This window comes from Peromyscus leucopus, chromosome 14 (assembly GCF_004664715.2).
Source record: "Peromyscus leucopus breed LL Stock chromosome 14, UCI_PerLeu_2.1, whole genome shotgun sequence".
NCBI lineage: Eukaryota > Metazoa > Chordata > Mammalia > Rodentia > Cricetidae > Peromyscus > Peromyscus leucopus.
In genome coordinates, this window is record NC_051075.1 from 69,602,694 (window position 1) to 69,624,480 (window position 21,787).

The following is a 21,787-nucleotide window of genomic DNA, read 5'->3' on the forward strand; positions in this document are numbered from 1 at the left end:
AAGCCACCCCGCGGCCGGGGCGGGCGAGAGAGGCGGGTAAAAGGAATGACTTCCGATTCCCGGGATCCGCCCCGCCCATTTTCCTTCCGTCTCCTTCCTTGGGATTGGCTGCCTGGCGCCCAGGCCCCGCCTTCTCACGACGCCCCTGGCGGTCACTTTTCCCGCCTCCGCCTGGGCCGCGCAGCCGAGCTCTGTGACAGTTGAGGATGGCCGGAGCCGAGAGCCCCGCCGGCGGCCAGGCGGAGCTGGAGCCCGTGGTGTCGCTGGTGGACGTGCTCGAGGAGGACGAGGAGCTGGAGAACGAGGCGTGCGCTGTCCTGGGCGGCAGCGACTCGGAGAAGTGCTCCTACTCGCAGGTGCGCGCGGCCCGGCTGCTCCCGCCGCTCTGCCAGCTTCCCGCCGGCCGCGGCCGGGCGGGCTCCGGGGCGGCCCTCCACCCTGGGCTTCCACAGCCCCAGCCCTGCTGCCCTTTCATCATCCTCCGCCCGGCCGGCGGTACTCTGCGGGCTCCGGTCCTGGAGCCGCAGCTCTGTCCTCGTTGTCGGCCTGCTTTCCACGAGCTAGCTCATCCTCGTGACCTCTCAAACCCAGATATTCGTCGCCCCACTTATCCCACCCTTAAAGAATGTTAATTAGGCACCAGATGGGGAAAAGTAGAGTTAAAGGAAAGAGGGCTGGATTTGAAAGGCTGCCCGTGAGGGTAGGCTTCTCGACGCTCCTGCTAGCCAGTGCTTTTTTCGGTTAAGTTCCGTGTGTATGTGCCATGTGACACCCCCATTCCCTCCGGAGTAGATCGGAACCAAAACATCATGTGACCCTGGAAAGCCAAGGGAGGAGAAAAGGATTCTGTTTGGCGTTTGTGCGACCTTGTGAACAAGAATTTGAGGGCCTGTGATGTAGTGTTTCGTGACGCATCTCATACATCTAAGTACAAAAGTGGAGAAGGGTGGGTAGGAAGGAACTAACAGGATGAGAATTGGTGGAAGGAAACAGGCTAATAACCATGCCCGTGGGTGGAGTGGAAGACTGGGGAAGAGGAGAAGGGACTTGGGAGTTACTGTGTGGTGTGGACTGAAGTCATAATATTGTCTTCGTTAACCAACTTGGGTTTGCGCTGCAAAATTGTTGGATTGTTGAATAAACCTTGTATCCCAGAAATAGGCGCAGATGGTCAGTGGCAGATGGTGTTCAAAGAATCACCACTAAAACACTCCCCACTTCCTTGGAAGAAGGAAAGGAAGGTCCTAAGTCAGTGTTTGAGCTGTTTATTAATACCATTATCTTTATAAAATGTATTAACTAAAAATTTTTTTTGTTGGAGATAGGGTTTTAGGTAGGACCAGACTTGCCCTGAATTCCTGATTCTCTTGCCTTCACTTTCCAAGTACTGCTGGGATTACAAGTGTGAATCATCATGCCTGGCTTAACGTTTTTTGTTTTATTTTTGAGACAGAATTGCAATGTGTTCTGAAGCTCACTATGTAGGCCAGGCTGGCCTTGAACTCACAGAGATCCACCTTTCTCCCAAGTGCTAGGGTTAAAAGCCTGGTCTTAAGTTTGTTCTTGTTTTTAACAGTCATATCTCTAGAAGTACAGACAGTTTTTTTTTTTAAGATTTATTTTTTAATTATTTGTGTGGGTATATGTATGAGTGTAGGTGCCCTTGAGGCCAGAGGAATCTGATCCCCCTGGAGCTGGAGTTACAAGGGGTTGTGAGCTGCCCAACATGGATACTGGGAACTCAGAGCTAGTTCTCTGCAAGAGCAGTATGTGCTCTTAATCTCTGATCCATCTCTCTAACCTCAAGTTGATTCAGTAATTAAAAAAATATATATATACTGGTGTGTGTGGGGGTGTGTACCATAGAACATGTGCAGACATCTCAGAACAACTTTGTGGAATCAGTTGTCTACTCCACCTTTGTGTGGGTTCTAGAGATGGAATGCAGGTTTCTAGGCTTACATAGCCAGTGCTTTTACTCACAGAGCTACCTCACCGGCCCTACAGTTTTTGTGTTGAAGTGAAATAGACATTTGTATAGTTGGGCTGGAAAGAGGGCTCAGCAAAGTGCTTTCTGCACAAGCATGAGATCTGTGCCCCATCCCCACAAACCACAGGAAGCCAGTCATGCTGATGTGTGCTTGTAATCCCCTCTCTGGAGAGTCATGTGCCCCGTTACCAAAATTTCTTAAGTTGTGGCTGTTTTTTCTTCAACTTTTAATTTTTTATTTATTTATTTTTTTTTATTTTTTTTTATTTTTTTTTATTTTTTGAGACAGGGTTTCTCTGTGTAGCTTTGCACCTTTCCTGGGACTCACTTGGTAGCCCAGGCTGGCCTCGAACTCACAGAGATCCGCCTGGCTCTGCCTCCCGAGTGCTGGGATTAAAGGCGTGCGCCACCACCACCCGGCTAACTTTTAATTTTTAAATACTTTAAATTTACAGATAACTTTAAGGAATAGTATTATGAATATCTGTATACTTTGTATATCCATTGCTTTTAAACACTTCTCTCTATTGAATACACTTTCCCTTTTTTAGTCTTCATTACTTGACAGTAAGTAGTGGGCATCATTATTATACTCTCCTAAATGTTTTCCCATTTATCTCCCTCCAGATTAAAATGATTATTTTTATGTATTGATTTTTCCTCTTTGGTGGAATTATAAGCATTTTCTAAAATTAAAAATGTGGTATTATTCTCTTAAACCTATGTAAACTCACCTTTATTTTCATGTGTTAAATGATTAAAAATATCAGTTTATTCACAGATTTAAACTTCCTATTGCTGTAAGAAAAAAATTACATAAAAACAGGCATCAGTATAGATCTGGAATTTGTAATGGTGTTTGGTCGTTTGTTGCATAAGTACATTTTCTTTTTCTCTTTTACCTCTTTTTTGGGGGGATGGGGCTGATCATTTAGGGCTCAGTGAAGAGACAAGCACTCTATGCCTGCAGTACATGCACACCAGAGGGAGAAGAACCTGCAGGAATTTGTCTAGCTTGCAGTTATGAATGCCATGGAAGTCATAAACTATTTGAACTATACACAAAAAGGTAAGGCAGTTTTTTGCCAAATATCTTCTAAATGTTTAGATTCTTTTGCAACCACAATGCCTACTTAATTTTGCTTTTCATTCAGAGTAGTTGTGTGTTGGTAACATTTAATAAAAATGGGAGGGAATGGTTTTTCCATAGGCCTTTCAAAATTTAATTATGGTTACTAGCTCACACTACTCATCTTTTCCTTTTGTTATTTCATTTGTTTGTATGTGTGAGAGTGATAAAGATTTTTTTTTTTATTTATAGCGATGTCCAGAATTGCAGTCTTTTGTTGCTTTTGTTGGAAAACTTCAAATAAGATACACAAACATCAAAAAGGCCATTTAAATTCTAGAAACGAATCAGAAATGAAAACTGTGATTGGTATTTTAAGAGTAGTTAATTTTAAAAGAAAACTTAAATATATGTTCTTCCTCTTTCCTTAATAGAAATTTTCGTTGTGATTGTGGAAACAGCAAGTTTAAAAATTTGGAATGCAAATTATTTCCTGTAAGTAAGCACTGTGATTAAATGTACTTGAGCAGGGGCTGGAGAGATGGCTTAACAGCTGAGAGTATGTCCTGCTCTTTCAAGGACCCAGCTCAGTGGTCAGCATCTACAGCTACCTGTCACTCCACCTCCAAGGGCTCCAACTCTTCTGGATTCTGTAGACACCTGAATACACACATATGTGTATGCACACATAAATAAAAATAAATCTTTTTTAAAAATGCACTTAAAAGAGCTAAGGTTGGTATTTACCAAAGTGTAAAAAGCAAAATATTTAGTCTTGAGTATTTTACTTTTATTTTAGCCAGTTGAGAGTCTACAATTTACAGTGCAGTTAATGTTAAAGTTCTGGGAAATGTTCTTTAAGCTGGTTGAGTTTTGTTTATTGTGATCATCCATGCATGCTGAGACTTTTAGAGCAAAGCATGTGACTGGTAAGAGTCTGCAAAACAAAACTATGCTTTCAGAAAAGTTGTAGGAAAATTTCTGATGAACGAGAAAGGAAGGAGAATGGCACATTGTTCATTAATAATTGCTAAAACCTCCATCTTTTCTCTTTATGATTAATTTTTGACAATTTTCCTCCTTTTTGCCCCCAATAACTTGAATGTCTTACCTTTCTTACTTGCATTTAAAGAAATGTCTTGAGGGTTGGAGAGATGGCTCAGCAGTTGAGAGTATGTACTGCTCTTCCAAAGGACCTGAATTCACTTCCCAGCACCCATCTCTGATGGCTTAAAACTACCTAGCTACAGGCACCTGCACTCATGTATGTGCACATACGCGCGCGCACGCGCGCACACACACACACACACACACACACTTAAAAATAATAAAAAGTAATCTAAAAAAAAAAATAGAGCTGGGTGGTGGCCCACACCTTTGATTCCATCACTCAGGAGGCACAACCAGGTGGATCTCTGAGTTTGAGGCCAGCCTGGTCTACAAAAGTGAGTTCCAGAACAGCCAGTGCTACACAGAGAAACCCTGTCTTGAAACTCTCCCTAACCCCCCAAGCCTCCCCCCAAAAAAGGTGAAGACAAACATAGTTGTACTTAGCTGTAATTTCAGTATTGGGGAGGCAGAGACAGGCAAATCTCTGTGAATTCTTTGTGAGTTTGAGGCCAGCCCACTCAAGTTCCAGGACAGAGAAACCCTGTCTCAAAACATAATTAAAAAAATGTGTCTGGAAGTCCCAGGCCAGTGTCATGATTAATTTTGATCTCTGTTTTGTTGTATGAGTATATTAAATAAATTTCCCCCAATTGCTGCAAAGAAGATAGAGAAAACAAGGTGTTTTCTGTCTATGTAACTTGAAAAAAATATTTCTAGAATTAATTTTTTTCCTTCTGACTTGAAAGTTTATGACTAGTTTGAAGGAAATATTTAATTTAGAGATTTCTTTTTTTTTTTTTTTTTTAGACATTTCTTTTACTATTTAATTTAGAGATTTCTTAAATGTATACATTTTATGATGTATGAGATTGTGCCTAATGTTAGACTATAATATGTACTGAAATGTATTCTCTTTCAGGACAAATCAAAGGTAAATTCTTGCAATAAGTACAATGACAACTTTTTTGGATTATACTGCATTTGTAAGAGACCTTACCCCGATCCTGAAGATGAGGTAAGAGAATCAGAAGTTTAAAATATGGCTCTCAAACTTCTATAGAACTGAACTGGGGTTTTGTTGCTGCTGTTTATTTTGGATTTTCCCCCCTCATTTGAATATCATAGAAATAAAATATTGGAGAGGACTTTCTTGAGGCAAAAATTCCTTTCTCACTTGTCTATTCCATCCTCAGATATCTTCTAAGAAATAACAGTTTCTTTCCTCTATGGAAAAAATTAAATATGCAAATAGGCTTCTTTTTAAATTTAAATGACAGTGTAAGCAAAATCCCAGAATTATTTTGTGCATTCACTTTTGCAACTAGCTGTTTTTCACCAGTGTGTCATAGATCACCTTCCACAGTGAACAGTATATAAATCTAGCTGGGTGTGGTAACTGGTGCCTTTAGTTTTAGGAAATAGAGGCTCAAATACAGTCACAAGTTCAAGGTTAGCCTGACCCACATAACAAGTTCCATGCCAGCTAGGGATACATAGGGAGGCACTGTCTCCAAAACAAAAGAGGAGAAAACAAATGAAAGTCAACCTTGTAGCTGCTGGCGTCAGTTAGCCTAATGCCTGTAGCAGAGTGGCACTGTCCAGACTCACTATAAAGCCTTCAGTGAACATCCATAGGTGCACACTTCTATAGCACTCTAGGTGTTATAGAAAAGCATAGCATTGGTGGGTCCAAGGGCATTTGTATTTACATTGTGATCATGTCTACCAAAAGCATTCAGCTGATGATAATATTTTGATTGTCTTTTTCTTTTTCTGTGTGTTTTGTTTTCTTGAGACAGGGCCTTTTTTTTTTTTTTTTTAATGGTGGGGAAAAAAAATGTGTGTATTAAGAATAAGCCAGCTGGACTTAGCTTAGATGATCCCAATTTTGTTGGCTGCATCCAGAGTATCATAATCAAGAGCCAACTAAACATAGGCCTTCTCTCAGTCAGGCCTTATCTGGGTATTGACTTTGGCCACATTAATATAGAGTTTCTTTACAGCCCGTTTGATTTGGTGCTTGTTGGGCTTGGCATCCACAGTGAACCCAAGTATGTTGTCTCCTGTCTTCATGGCTGATTCAGTGGTCAGGAGGAATTTGATGGTGGCATAATGGTTAAGCTTGTTTTTCCTGTCTTTTGAATGTATTTAGGTTGTGTTAGGAGCCATGGGTTCTTGGGCCACCAGAATGTGGGTGACATGTGGATCTTTTTGTGGCACTGGACGCCTTTTAGCACTGCTTCCTTGGCTTTCAAGGCCTTTGCTTTTAGTGCCATCTTGGTGAAAAAGAAAATCTGGGTCTTATTATGTCGCCCTGTCTGGCCTCAAACTTGGCTTCAAGTGGTAGGATCTCCTGGCAATTTTTCTTAAGTCTTATCAACCCTATATATTATTAATCCTTTAAAATCTTGCCATGTTTGCTCAGTGGTGGTGGTGCATGCCTTTGATCCCAGCACTCATGTGGCAGAGGCAGGTGGATCTCTGTGAGTTAGAGATCCCAGCACTCTAAAGAGAGTGAGTTCCAGGACAGCCAGGTCTATATAAGAGAGACCATGTCTCAAAAGATTAAAAAAAAAATCTTGCCATGTTATATGGCAATGTTTTATAATTATTGTATGAGTGTTTTGCCTGTGTATGTGTACCAAGTGGGTATCTGATGCACGTGGAGAGTCAACAGGGCCTCAGATCCCCTGTAACTGAAGTTGTCGGTCACCATGTGGGTACTGGGAACAAACCAAATTCTCTGCTAGAGTAGCAAGTACTCTTAACCACTGAGTCATCTCCCCAGCCCTAAAATTGGATCTTTTAAGACTTCTTTAGCTAAGTGGTGGTGGTGGTGGTGGTGGTGGTGGTGGTGGTGGTGGTGGTTGGTGGTGCACACCTTTAATCCCAGCACTTGGGAGGCAGAGATAGGTGGATCTCTGTGAGTTTGAGGCCAGCCTGGTCTACAGTGAGTTCTAGGACAGCCAAGGCTACACAGAGAGACCTTGTCTTGGGGGGGGAGGATTTTCTTTTTCCTGCTTGTGAATGAAATTATTCAGCTTCCTATAAGTTAGAGGCATATCTGTAATGATCTCTGCACTGGCTTTCCATCTCCTTAATGTTTTGTTTGTGTATTTACAGATCTGCAAGGGTATTTTGTGTTGTAGAGGAATTAACTTCCATCTTTCTAATCATCTGGGACCATAATTATTGAACCAAATCATATAAAGGGGAAATTAAAAGTATCTTTTAATAAATATCTCTTAAAACTGGATAATTTTAAGAATGGAATAAAATATTTCTTATAGCACTTTTGAAACAAAAGACTCCCTCTCCCCTAAAAAAGAAATAAATTGAGAGACAGAAAGAAGAAAACAAACAAAAGTGCTCTTCTATTGAGTGTCCTATTTATTTATTTCTTGTTTTTACCTCTTAAACTACCACAGTAAAGTGACAGAAAACATTAGAATGTTATCTAGTTGGTATGAAAGCCTAAGATAAAGGAAAATTATCCTCTACATAATCTGTGTGTGTGATTTTTCTAGTGTTGGCTAGGAAGGAATTTTGATAACTGCAAATACTTTATGGAGAATGGATTTGTCCTCTTGACTGCTCTCACATGGATGGATTTCTCAGAGTTGCTAGAGAATAACTTAATATCTAGTTCTACTGTGGGTCATATTTACTTCCATGCCCTAGAATTCAAAACAATCATTACAAAATGTTCTTTTGTTAGGTTCCAGATGAGATGATTCAGTGTGTGGTCTGTGAAGACTGGTTCCATGGCAGGGTAAGGAATACTTTGACCTTTTAAGATGTGTCCCATGGGGCATGATGGTACATGCCTATCATTCTAGCACTTGGTGGGTGGAGGGAGAAAGATCAGGAGTTCAAGGCTACCCTCAGCTACTTGAGACTGTGTCTCAAAAATAAATAAATGGGGCTGGGAAATGGCTCACTGGGTCAAAGAACACATCTTTAATCCTAGTGCTCGGAGGCAGAGACTGGCAGATTTGCTGTGAGTTCAAGGCCAGTTTGGTTTATGTAATAATTTCCAAGTCTGCCAGGACTACCACAGTGAGACCCTGTCTCAAAAAAAATATTCTTCTGTTTTATTTTACATTTCCTTTGATTAAAAACATGATCAGTGTACTTTTACAATATCTGTTTATAAAACAACAGGCGTTCTAGAGAACTTGGAGATCACAGGAAACATCTGGTTTTCTATATCCACAGCATCTTGGTGCCATTCCCCCTGAGAGTGGGGATTTCCAAGAGATGGTGTGCCAGGCTTGTATGAAACGCTGTTCTTTCTTGTGGGCTTATGCTGCCCAGTTGGCAGGTAAGTGTTTCTGTGAGGTTGATGTGACACAAATTTGTAGTTGTGAAATGTGTGTCTTCAACCCAGAATTTTTAGCAGTTATTTTGTTTAAAGATTTATTTATTATATATACAGTGTTCTGTCAGCATGTATGCCTGCAGGCCAGAAGAAGGCACCAGATCTCATTATGGTTGGTTGTGATCCACCATGTGGTTGCTGGGAATTGAACTCAGGACTCTGGAAGAACAACTAGTTTTCGCAGTTATTTTTAACTGGACTTGAGGGAGATCTAGAAAACATCCAGCTACGTCCCTTCTCTACACAGTGCTTTTAGACTGGGTGAGAGCCTACTAAGAACAAATGTGAACTTGAATGCTATGATGCAGAGTATTGATACAACCAGAGGTAGAGAAAGTATTTACATGGGGCTTTGAAGGATAAATAGAACTAAAGTAAGTAACTAAATGTAAGATATGTTTTGAAGGGGGTGGCATCATAATTCTTGGGTTGTAACATGCCTTAGATTTATCAATAATAGATAAATATTACAGTAAAGGTCAGGGTGCCAGATATGAAGGCCATTGTTCATACACTTCCTGTGTGTCCTCACATCATGGAGAGAGCATACAGGCTCTCTAGTATTCTCTAGGAATACTAATTGCAGTTATGAGGAAAGGCCCTACTTATAGTCACCTTTTGGGGTAGGGATGGGGCGTATTTTCGAGACAGGGTTTCTCTCTGTAGCTCTGGCTGTCCTGGAACGCACTCTGTAGACCAGCTAGGCTGGCCTTGAACTCAGAGATTGGTCTGCCTCTGCCTCTGGAGTGCTTGGATTAAAGGCCTATGTCACCACCTCCTGGCTCTAATCACCTTGTAAAGGCCCGACCTTTTAATACTACTGCAATGGAGTGTAGCCAGATGTTTCTCTGGTCCTGCCTTGCCTAGTAGTATGGACAAATCTCTCCCACCCATAGTAGTCCTGTAGCCGCTTATAAAATAATCACATGAAGGCTTATATTAATTACAAACTGTATGGCCTATGGCTTTAGCTTCTTGCTAACTAGCTCTTTCATCTTAAATTAACCCATTTATTAATCTGTATGTTGCCACATGGCCATGGCATTACCGGTCTGCTGGCGTCTTGTTGCTCCTTCAGCGATGGGCTGGTGTCTCTCCTGACTCTGCCCTTCTCTCTCTATCTCTGTTTGGATTTCCTGCCTGGCTGTAAGCTTTCTTGCCATAGGCCAAAACAGCTTTATTTGTTAGGCAGTAGGAGCCACCCATATTCACAGCATACAGAAAGACATCCCACAGCACTGAAGGTTGACTTTTAGCATAAGTATTTTGCAAAGTGTATGTACCCCACCTGTAGCAGATGGGAAAACAGCATGCTATGTGGGTTACACACCAGGAAATGGAATAAAAACACAAGCTATAAAAAGAAAACAAAAGGAAACACCCACAAAGCTATCATGCTGAGGGGTTGTCAGGTGTGCTACTTACAACCGACATGTTTTCTGCTGTGCCATCTAAATTTCTAGTCCTCATTTTTACGGACTTTGACCCTAGAAGCTACAAGCGGCATAGCTATGCCTAAGATCTCTTCCTACTGGTTTCACAGTCACAGCCTTTCTGTTCATTCTTTTTCCAGATACACTCAGTTTCCTGCAGACACTTGAGCTATGTGTATTTCCCACTGGGTTTTCTTTTTTGCTTTTGGCAGGTTAGTTGTTTTGTTTTGTTTGTATGGATCAAACCCAGACCCTCACACATACTAGGCAAGAGCTGTCTTCTGAGCCACTCCCAGTTCTGTCTGGTTGTTTTTTGAGGTCACCCAGGCTGATCTCATGCTTTCTCTGCCTAGTGGGTGCTTTACCCTGGACTGCAAGCCGGTCACCCACCGTTAGCTCCTTTGCTGTCTGGCTCTAGACCCATCCTTTCTGACTCCCTCCTCCCAACTAAACACTTGTGTTTTCCAGAACTGTCTTTTTCCTGTTTTTAGTTAAATCCTTTCCTACTGCCTTGTTTGTTTAGTTAGCCCTTCTTTTAACAACTATAGTGTATTCTTTATAAGTGCTTATGTAGTGACTAATATTTTTTAATGAACCATTTATTTGGGTTAGGCAGGCATAATATTAAAAAGTAGTGCTAATTCCTTTCTTGTTATTACAGAGACTCAGGCTGCCTTTTTTCCTAGTCCAAGATATTTTAGCAGAATGTGATTTCTTGATCTGAGAGGCCAATACACCTGTGTGTGTTTGTTTGTTGAACCCACAGTCACCAGAGTATGTGCTGAAGATGATGGGCTACTGCTGAATGTTGATGGCGTGGGTGATCAAGAGGTTATCAAGCCTGAAAATGGAGGCCACCAAGATAACACCCAAAAAGAGGATGTTCCAGAACATGGAAAGAATGCTGGCAAGGAAGTTAAAGCTGAGCAGAATAATGAGCCATGTACCAGCTCTAGTTCTGAGTCTGTCGGCCAGGTAGTGTGTGAAACTTAAGCCACATACGAAGTGAAACTAAGGCTAGGGTAAAGTGCTTGTGATACAGTTGTGAGGACTTTAGGCCTCTAGTACCCATGTAAAGTAAAATGGACATGCTGGGCATGATGGACACATCTTTGATCCTAGCACTTAAGAGGCAGATGCAGGAAGATCTCTGTGAGTTTGAAGCTAGCCTAGTCTACATAGCAAGTTCCAGGTTAACCCAAGGTGCATAGTGATACCCTGTCTCATAGTGATACCATGGCAACAAAGTCTGGTATAGTGTGCACCTGTATCCCAGTGCTCGGAAGCTGGAGATGAGAGGATCCCTGGAGTTGGCTAACAGACATTCTAGCCAATTAATGAGGTTCAGTGAGAGACCCTGTTTCAGAATTAAATTAGAGAAATTGAGGAAGACACTTGAATGTTAATGGCCTTCCTTAAAACACACACACACACACACACACACACACACACACACACACACACACACACACTGGTTAAAAGCAATGGCTGCTAGATATAAAGCAAAGAACAATCAGACTGCAACCCACAGAACCAGGGAGGCTATAAAGCAAAGGGACCCTAGGATGACTGTGGCTTTACTCAAGTACTGGGCAAGCCTCAATCAAACATTTCACTATTAGGATGAGAATTTATACTTTATCAAGCTGATAATAGGAAAATAAATAAATAAATAAAAATGTAAAAAGAGGGGGAAAAAGCAATGGCTGCTGTTCCAGAAGATGGGGTTCAGCTTCCAGAACTCACATGGTAGCTTACAACTATCTGTAACTCCAGTCCCAGGAATCAGATGTCCTCTTCTAGCCACCCAGGTACCAGGCATGCACATGGTACACAGACATACATGCAGGCAAAACACCCATACACATAAGAACAAAATATGGTTTTTTAAACTTAAAAATACAGAACTCAAATTTCAGAACTTCATTTTATTTCAGATAGTGTTTAAGAAGGAAAACACCAAAACTGAGGTGCAGTCTGGCTGCAGACTTGTGGAGCTCCAGGCTAAGCAGTTTGTAAAGGCGGATGCTGCCACCTATTGGCCCCTGAACTGGCGCAGCAGGTTGTGCACCTGCCAAGACTGTATGGTGAGTTCGCAGATTATGCACTGCACAATTTATTCATGGATTTATAGAGGAATTCAGGGGACACTGAATTTCCTGTGGGCCATATATATAAAGCCACACTTGTAGACTGAGTTCTTGTAGAGGAAAATCAGAATTATGTGATACTTTCTACCAAGTTTCAGTAGAAAACACCAATCCTGTGGCTGGAGAGAGGGTTCAGTGGGTAAGAATTGCATACTGCTCTTACAGAGGACCCAGGTTCAGTTCCCAGCACCCTCATGGTGCCTCACGGAGTCTGTACTCCCGTTCCAGATCTGATAGCTGCTTTTGGCCTCTGTGGGCGCTGCCTGCATGTAGTGACTGACATATGTGCAGGTGAAATACCCATGCACACAAAATAAATAAAAGGAAAACCCATAAGTTCTTTTCTTTGAGCTATAGAATGGCTCAGAAACCTAAGAGCTTGAAAATTGGTAAACTAGTAGATTTGAAATTCAGACTACATAGACCAAATGTCCTGTGGAAGTCCGAAGATTTCTGAAAAAGATCTGGGCCAAAAGTATAAATTCACCAGACAGCTTTGAAATTCAGTTTTCTAGGTGTCAATTTAAAGATGAATAAAGTTGTTAGTTATTCTCCTGAATTTGACTTTCTGAAAATGACATTCTAAGGGGGAGATTGATTTTTGTTTGTTTGTTTGTTTTAAAGAAAATGTATAGGGAACTAGATGTCCTGTTCCTGACAGATGAATATGATACAGTTTTGGCTTATGAGAACAAAGGCAAGAGTGAGCAGGCAACTGATAGAAGAGACCCTTTAATGGACACCCTGAACAGCATGAACAGGGTCCAGCAAGTGGAGCTCATTTGTGGTAAATACTGCTCATAAGGTTTCCTTCTCTATTCAGAAAAAATGTAGATAATCAACATGTTTCCATCTTTATGCAATGAAAATTAAAATTAGAATTGTCGAGTAGACCTTTAGCTAGTTTGATTTTTTAATATGTTGAATAGTTAGTTAGTTGCTATTACCAACAGCTCACTTGTATTTCATGCTAGAATAATGTTTAAGACCACAGTGTTGCCAGGTGTGGTGGACCTTTAATCCCAGCAGTTGGGGAGGTAGAGCCAGGAGGAGCTCTGTGGGTTTGAGGCCAGTCTGGTCTACATAGTGAGATCCAGGACAGCCAGGGCTATGTAGAGAGACCCTGTCTCAAAAGAGAAACAAACAAACTAGAGCATGTACTATTTTAATTAAGGGTAGATACCTGAACACAGAATAATAGAGAAATGTTTCATCATTCTCAAGTAATTTTCACTGAGCATTCTATCTTACCTTGGGAAGTATTGACAGCTTTTTGAGATGTCTCTCAGGGTTGCTTGAGTGGTTCACAGGAAACTGTTAGAAGGGGAAATGTCCCTAAGCCCCAGCATGCTCTGGTGAGATCAGTGTCTCAGTCTTGGTCATTTTACACTTGGAGTCCATGATCTTGTGTCCCTTTTATAACATTGGCTTTATAAATTTCTCTTTTATTTGTAACCAATTAATTTTTTTTGCCTTTATTAGACTAAAAACTTTCAAGTTTTTTCTTAGTTGGTATATAAGCAATAGGCTTCATTATGATGTTTTCATGTGCATATAACACTGTTCCTTGACACACACACACCCCCCAGAGAGAGACAGACAGAGAGAGAGAGAGAGAGACAGACAGACAGACAGATAGACAGAGACTCTGAGATCCTTTTAAAAGTTTTTCAGTGATAGGGGCTGTGTTTAAGAGATTCTCAGCTATGCTAGTATGTGTAAATTTGAGCCCTTGGTTTAAAGCTGTCTGACCTGTCCAAGGTTACTGGGGGTTGGGGGGGGGAGCTTGATTGCTGAGAAATAGGAAGCCCTTTACAGAAGCTTTTATGGAGTGAGGATATTTCTGGGTTGTGTTTGTTGTTTTTTTAGTTTTTTCGAAATAGAGTGTTTTTTGTGTGGCCCTGGTTGTCCTGGCACTCATTTTGTAGACCAGGCTGGCTTCAAAGTCTTCAAACACAAGAGATCCTCCTGCCTCTGCCTCCCAAGTGCTGGAATTAAAGGCATGCGTCACCATCGCACAGATACCAAAATGAAAGAAGCCCAGAGTTGAGATCAATGGGGAACATGTTTCTCTGGGTTTTAACTAAGACAACATTGCTGTAAACTTAACAGACTTGCCTATCAATAGCAAATGTTTTGTTTTTAAAGTGTAAGGCCTGTCTGAACTTTTTGTTGTTTTGATTTAGAATACAATGATTTGAAAACGGAACTTAAAGACTATCTGAAGAGATTTGCTGATGAAGGCACGGTATGTTGAGTTGAAGAATCTTAATCATAGCTTTGTTAGTTTTGAATAAACTGTTTGTTTTCTTTAAAGTTAAAAAATTGTGCACCTTAAATTGAATTGGGATTTTTTTTTTTTTTTTTTTTTTTAAGTTTTTGTTTGTATTTTGAAACAGGGTTTTTCAGTGTAGCCTTGTCTGGCTTCAAATTCTCCAGCTGTCTGTCTCAGTCTCCCAAATGCTGGAATCACAAGGGTATACCCCCATGCCTGGCAGAGGAGCTGCATGTCTAAGGCAGAACCTACTTACAGGGGTGTTGGCAGGCCAGTGAAACATCAAGAGTCCTTACCACCCTGAATGCGGGCAGGACAGTCACACAGGGCCTGACAAGTGACTGCAGTGAGGAGTACTGGAAGGAATCTGCTGATTCAGATCCTTGTGGGGGGCGGAGATGACGGGCAGATGACAGTTAAAATAGGATTCTGAGAAGCCCAGAGTTAGAAGGACTCTCCTGTCAGGCTGAAGCATTATCTTGCTTAGTAAGTCTGTACTTGTTGTTTTTTTAAAGATTTTATTTTTATTTTATGTGTATGAATGTTTGCCTCTATGTATGAATGTGTACCGCAAGGAGGCCAGATGAGGGAGTTGGATGTCCTGGAACTGGAATTGTAGACAGTTGTGAGCCACCCTGTGGTTGCTGGGAACCAGGCCCAGGCCTCTGCAAGAGCGGCCAGTGCTCTTAGCCACCGAGCCATGTCTTCAGCTCACAGGAGTCTGTGCCTGTAAGCATGACTGTAAGATGGATAACGCTTTAAAAATAGAGCTGTGAATAAATGTATGGGTACTTCTAGCCTTCACTGTTCGAGTGTGTGATGGCTTGAGGCTATCTTTATCAGTGGTTAGGGTTTTGCTTTGCATCAAAGGCAGCTGGGTGAAGCCCTTGGGGTGTGCTCCTGCTGCCCTCTTGGAATCAGTCCTGGGCCTGGTGGATGAGAGAGGTCATACTATGGATTTCTAGACAGGCTGTGATGCTGCTTCTGTAAAATGAGTCTTGTCCCAAATGGTTCAGGTTTGTTGAGGTAGTCTCACTCTGTAGTGGTGGCTAGTGTGGAACTCTCTTGGTAGATCAGGCTAGCGTGGAACTCACAGAGATTCACTTGTCGTAGCCTCAGTGCTCAGCTGCGTTTTCTTGGTTTTTAGAGCTAGCCCTGCTTGCTCACATCCCAAGGGTTACAGCTGTGTTTTGGCCTCCTTTGTAACCTCATCATTCTCCAGACTCTCAGGGTGTTTTAGAGAGCCAGGCTCACAGTCTGACTTTGGTGTAGTTTGTGGTCATCATGCTCTCCATTAATTTTATCATGCCATCTTAAAATCCCATTAGAGGGGCTGTGGAGATGGCTTAGCAGGTGAGAGCTTGTGCTATGCAACTCTCATGACCTGAGCTTAAGTCCCAAAACTTATGTAAAAGGTTGTACCTGATTGCACACCCCTGCACCCCAGTGCAGTGGCTGGCAGAGACAAGGATTGCTGGGGCTTCCTGGCTGCTGGCTAGTTCTAGCTTCAGTGAGAGATCTTGCCTCAAGGGAATACAGGCAAAGTGGTATAGCAGGACACCTACATCCTCCTGGGGCTATGTGTGTACACACAGGCACACATACCTGAGAATACACCCCCACTTTCTCAAATCATGTTAGAAAAAAAGAGGTAACACATTTCTCAGTTTACAATTTGAAACTATTTTATACAGAGAAAATTTTGTATCTGATGTGATGATTTAAAAGAACAGAAAAATGTGATTTTAAAAATTATTTGGAGGGAGCTGGAGAGATGGCTCAGAGGTTAAGAGCACTGACTGTTCTTCCAGAGGACCTGAGTTCAATTCCCAGCAACCACATGGTGGCTCACAACCATCTATGGCTCACAACCATCTGTAATGAGATCTGGCGCCCTCTTCTGGTGTGCAGTTATACATGCTGTATACATAATAAATGAATAAATCCTTTTAAAAAAAAAAATTATTTGGAGCAGGCCAGGTGTGGTGGTGGTGCATGTCTTTAATTCCAGCACTTGGGAGGTAGAGGCAGGTGGATCTTAGTGGATTCCAGGACAGCCAGGGCTACATAATGAGACCCTTTCTCTAAAGTAGGGACAATTATTTGGGGAGCTGGAAAGATGGTTCAGCAGTTAGGAAGGCTGTTCTTCAGTGGACCTGGGTTTGATTTTTAGTATCCACATGACAGCTCATAACTGTCTGAACTCCAGTTCCAGGGGATCCAATACCTTCTGGCTTCTGTGGGCATTGAACACACATGGTACACAGACATATATACAGGCAAAACACTCATACACACAAAGTAATAATTACTTTCTTTTTAATTATTTGGGTAGCTAGTGAGATGGCTCAGTGGGTAAGGGCACCTGCCCATCATGTTTGACAGCCTGGGTTTGTTCCTTAGGACCCACTGACTTGAAAGTTGTCCTGTGACCTCTGTATACATGCTTCCCCCTAGTAAATAAATAAACACGAGTGAAGGCATCCAGAATTCAGAATTTGACTCTGATGTGTGTGGACTTAGGTCTCCAACCACAGTACCAAGGGATAGATAGTGTTTTCTTCCTTTTCTTCTTCTTCTTCTTCTTCTTCTTCTTCTTCTTCTTCTTCTTCTTCCTCCTTCTTCCTCCTCCTCCTCCTTCTTCTTCTTCCTCCTTCTTCCTCCTTCCTCCTTCTTCCTCCTCCTTCCTCCTCCTTCCTCCCTTCCTCCTCCCTCCTCCTCCTCCTCCTTCTTCTTCTTTTTTTTTTTTTTTTGAGACAGGTATTCTCTGTGTAGCCTTGGTGCCTTTCCTGGATCTTGCTCTGTAGACCAGGCTGGCCTCGAACTCAAAAAGATCCACCTGCCTCTGCCTCCTGAGTGGTGGAATTAAAGGCGTGCATTGTGGTGATACATTGTGTACCCTAATAAACTTGCCTGAGGATCAGAGGACAGAGCCAGCCACTAGATTAGACATAGAGGTCAGGCAGTGGTGGCACACACCTTTAATCCTATCCCTTGGGAGGCAGAGATCGTCTGGATCTCTGTGAGTTCAAGGCCACACTGGAAACAGCCAGGCAGTGGTGGCACACACCTTTAATCCCAGGAAGTGATGTCTGGGCAGAGAAAGGTATATAAGGTGTAAGGAAACAGGAACTCACTCTCTTTAGGTTGAGGATTTCGTAGAGGTAAGAACTAGTGGCTGGCTGCGCTGCTTCTCTGATGGTGAAGCATCTGTGGGGGAACCATCTCCTCTGCCCTCATGATCACCGTGCCTTGGGTCATGGCTTCCTCAAGCCTGCTCTTCGAGTCCTCACTGCTTTCTGAGGTTTAGTCGTGACTTGAAGGGATTTGGGAACTTTCTCTGGACCAGCCTTCAGAGCACCAGGACTGGTGTTCTGGCGTTGATATCTGTTGTAAGCAGGGAGGCTTCTACCATAGTAGCTTAGCTAATCTTCAAGTTACCCTGTTAAATGTGTGCCACTTTTATTATTTTCCATGTGGAGCTGAGGTAGGTGGTGCAATAACTCTGTGGCCTCAGTGAGCATGTCTGTAAAAAGATGCTATTAACTACAAACTAGTTAGATGCAGAGGCCACTGTCAAATGTGGTTTGGCTTGGGATTTGTCTCACTTCTGTGAAAGGAAAGCAGTGGTCACTTAGTTAAGACTACCCCGAGTTACAAATCTGTCACTTTTGTCAGTGACAGCTTGTGATCACTGCATAGTGTACTGTGTTCTCTGCTCTGGTGCTGGCTTGCTTAGGTGCGTACAACATGGTTCCAGATGGCAGGGAGCTTATCCACATGTAATCCTGTGGTGAGTGGAGGGGCGCCTGTAATTCTCTTTTGTTTTGTTTTTGTGGTTTTTGAAACTGGGTTTCATTATGTAGCCCAGGCTGGCCTTGAACTTGTGGCTGTCTTCCTACACTAGAATTACAGGCTGCAACCAGGCCAGCTTTTCTGGCTCTGGAATTAACCAGTGGAGTTATTTTGCTTGCCTGTGAGCGCTCTTGACTTTTTGTTGCTATTGTTCAAACCTTGGCTTTTCATCAACAGGTTGTTAAGAGAGAGGACATTCAGCAGTTCTTTGAAGAATTTCAATCAAAAAAGAGAAGGAGAGTGGATGGGCTGCAGTATTACTGCAGCTAGAGCGGAGCGCCGTGCTCCTCATTCAGGTCCATGAAAATGCCACTGTTCCGGAATAAAGAGACCTGTGTCACACTTGGTCCCCTTCCCATCCTCCTGTGGCCTCAAGCTCCCTTCTCCTTAACAGCAGCCACAGTGTTTATGCTGGTGTCTCAACAAGCTTCCTCAATGACTCAGCCAGATGCTCCTCATTCCACAGACTTCAGCTTTCCTGTCCAGGATACCCAGGGTTTTGCTTATGTTTTAAGAAGTTTGATCTTGAGAAAGCAAATTGATTTCTTTTTTAGCAATTTGTTCCATGACTCCCAAATGTGTGTCCACAGAGCTGTTGCCTTCTGGGTGTTCTCTGTCTTGCAGGTTTTCTTCCTGTCAGCCCAAACCTCTGTGGGGGAACCATCCCTCTGCCCTCATGATCACGGTGCCTTGGGTCATGGCTTCCTCAAGCCTGCTCTTCAAGTCCTCACTGCTTTCTGAGGTTTGGTCATGACTTGAAGGGATTTGGGAACTTTCTCTGGACCAGCCTTCAGAGCACCAGGACTGGTGTTCTGGTGTTGATATCTGTTGTAAGCAGGGAGGCTGACTCATGGCAGGATTGAGGAAGCAAGCCTTTGTTGTGAATTTCACCACCGTTCTTTGGGCACTCAGACATCAGCGTTAGTACTGTAATGCTCCCAGAGCTTCCAGGGAATCCACCCATATCTAAATCCCTTTGCTGCTGCCTAAAATGACCAGATCCCACCTGTGACATGTGGGTGCTTTACAGAGTCCTCTGGTTTCTTACAATATCAGGGATATGCATAAGCATATATTAAAAATGGACCTATTTTGATACTGTTCTGTTAGGAAATTGTTATTGGAACCCCAATAAGTTATTTTTTCCCCTTGAATCTGCTGAAGGCAAAGATACTGACTGACCTTGGTGGTGAGTGGGGCGGTGCCACTGCCCTGGAAGAGGGACCGAAGATTCCAGACAAAGCCCTCAGCTGCACGCATGGTGGGTGAGTTTTTGTATGGAAACAGTGTGCACAGCTACTCCCCTCCTGAATGAAGTCTGAAGATCCTCATGGATTGCTTTATAAAACTCAGTGTTTGAGGGAAGCCTTTTAAAAGTTCCCTTAGTCTTTGTGGAAAACATCTGTTGATCTACAAAGCCCTAAGTTGCCCCTTTGAGAGGAACAGGGTCTTTCCTAGCACACTGTGAGGTACATTAAAGGCATTTTAAGCCACATGTTGGTGTGGATGTTTTTACGTGTGTGCAGCAATTGTTTGCATGAATGCTTGCCAATTCCTGGGCAAGATGAAAGAGCCTACAAATAAGGCCTTGGGAAATGGCATGGCTCCTGTGCTGTAGCCTGCAGCCTCCTAATGACAGGGCCTGTGAAGACAGATGTTCGGAGCTGGAAGGTTCCAGGCTGTGGGCAATGCCTGTAATGCACTGAGCTAGACTCCTGGTGAGGGCTCAGTTAAAAACCCCAGGTGCCTACAACCTGGGGATCTTCCAAATCTGAGGATATTTTGAACTTGAGAGTTGCACTTCCATGTTCCATCATGTCCTCAAAGTTTGTATCTTCCCAGATGTCTGACTTACTACCAAAACATTCCTGTCTGCCTGGGGCAGGTCAGAGCCAAGGCTTGGCATAGTTAGTGAGCAGCAGCAGTACAGACCCCAGTGCTGAAGGGCTTGTCAAGAAAGGCTCTCCACTTCACCAGACAACCTCCTTTTGTACCTGTTCACAACTAGTTTTCTTACTGACTTGGGCTATCTCTTCTTGTAGAGATGGTTTGGGCCAACATGTCGCAGTTGATATTAATGCATGTTTTATGCAAAACAAAAATGTGATACTAGTTACTTTTAAGGAATTCTGGCATTGTATGTACATTTTTGTAGAAATTACTACTGGACTTATATTTCAATCAGGTTTCTGTAAAATCCAAATTAAACCAATTTAAAATAGTTGATTTTCTGATTGTTCTAGGTCCTGGTTTTTGTTGTTGTTGTTTGTTTTTGACTCTTTCTGGTCCTGTTTAAATCTACCCGGCTTCCATCACTGGTGATAAGAAACTGAGCCTGAGTGTCTACTCACAGCTTTCCTATCCTGGGCCCTGGTTCAAAACTGGAGGCAGTTCAGTCTGTGTTTGCTAGTCTATAAAATGGATCCTGGGTCTGGGGGAACCGCTCAACAGGGTTAAGAGTTTGCTGCCTGAGTTCAAATCCCAAACATCTAAGTATGGTTGTACTCACACGCCTGTAGCCCCAGCACAGTGGGTGGTGGAAAGGAGGGTCGTAGGGGCTGCCAGCCTAGGCCCAAGTTCAGTGATGGACCCTGTCAAGAGAATGACATGACCACAGTGAGTTAGGTGAAGTATCCTCCATCCCTGAGCTGCTGCTGTAGCTAATACCCTGATGGAAGCGTCCTCCTTTGGTGCCAGGAACACTGGTTCTAATCCCCTAGAGGACAGCTGGAGCAGAGGAGGCAAGCCAAAGAAGTGGTCTAGTCCGGCCTTTGGACGGTCAGTACTGTCTGGGGAACCAACCTGGCCAGGAGCCAGCAGAATTGTCATAATCATGTCACCTTGAAGCTGAGACTACATGACGGGTTTTCACCACTAAGCTACAGTCTCTGGCACTATAGTAGCCAAGAGGAAGCTTCCAGTTCAGTTCCAGCTTGATTTCTGTTTCTTCTAACCAAAACATGGAGGGACACTCCCTTGGTTTGGTAAATTAACTTAAGACTTCCATAAAAGAATTTGATTCTTTTCCAACATCCAACCCGTTCCAGGGAAGTTTTTCTAAACCTCATAGGAAGCCTGGTTCCACTCCAGCTTCCCCATGTGATATATGGAGACAGGAGGTGATCTCACAGGAAAACACAGTGCTTAGCTTTGTCCACTGACAACATCACACAGAACAGACGAGGCAGGTGGCAGCAGGGCCGAGGGTACCTGGGGACTTGGATCAGGGAGGGTGAGAGGAGAGGGTCACTGCTTCCACCAGCCAGCAAACAGAAACATACAGCCCCCTCAGAGCCTAGTGCTCTCAACTCAGACACAGCCACATCAGACTTCTGAACGATAGCAGGGAGCAGGGCCCAGGGCCCATAGGAAGGAGATAGGGCGGGCAGCCTAGTGGGAAAGAAGCTTGAGCTAGGTACAAGTTACTCCTCGGAGGGGAGGATGGAGGGAGTGAAGTCTGGACACAGTGGACTCACAGCCCTCACCACAATCCTGAGGGCACTGTGCAGTGTAATAGAGAAAGT

At 43.0% G+C, this 21,787-nt stretch overlaps 1 protein-coding gene across 1 annotated transcript; it reads left to right on the forward strand.

The window, feature by feature from the left end:
• Positions 1-2: 2 nt before the first annotated feature.
• Positions 3-20,489, forward strand: Ubr7 (ubiquitin protein ligase E3 component n-recognin 7). The gene is made up of 11 exons (XM_028888234.2): positions 3-356; positions 2,926-3,059; positions 3,494-3,554; positions 5,089-5,184; positions 7,888-7,941; positions 8,388-8,493; positions 10,750-10,958; positions 11,921-12,070; positions 12,758-12,920; positions 14,320-14,381; positions 18,441-20,489. The coding sequence occupies exons 1-11, from the start codon at positions 207-209 to the stop codon at positions 18,531-18,533; spliced, it is 1,278 nt and encodes a 425-aa protein (XP_028744067.1). The 5' UTR covers positions 3-206; the 3' UTR covers positions 18,534-20,489.
• Positions 20,490-21,787: the final 1,298 nt, after the last annotated feature.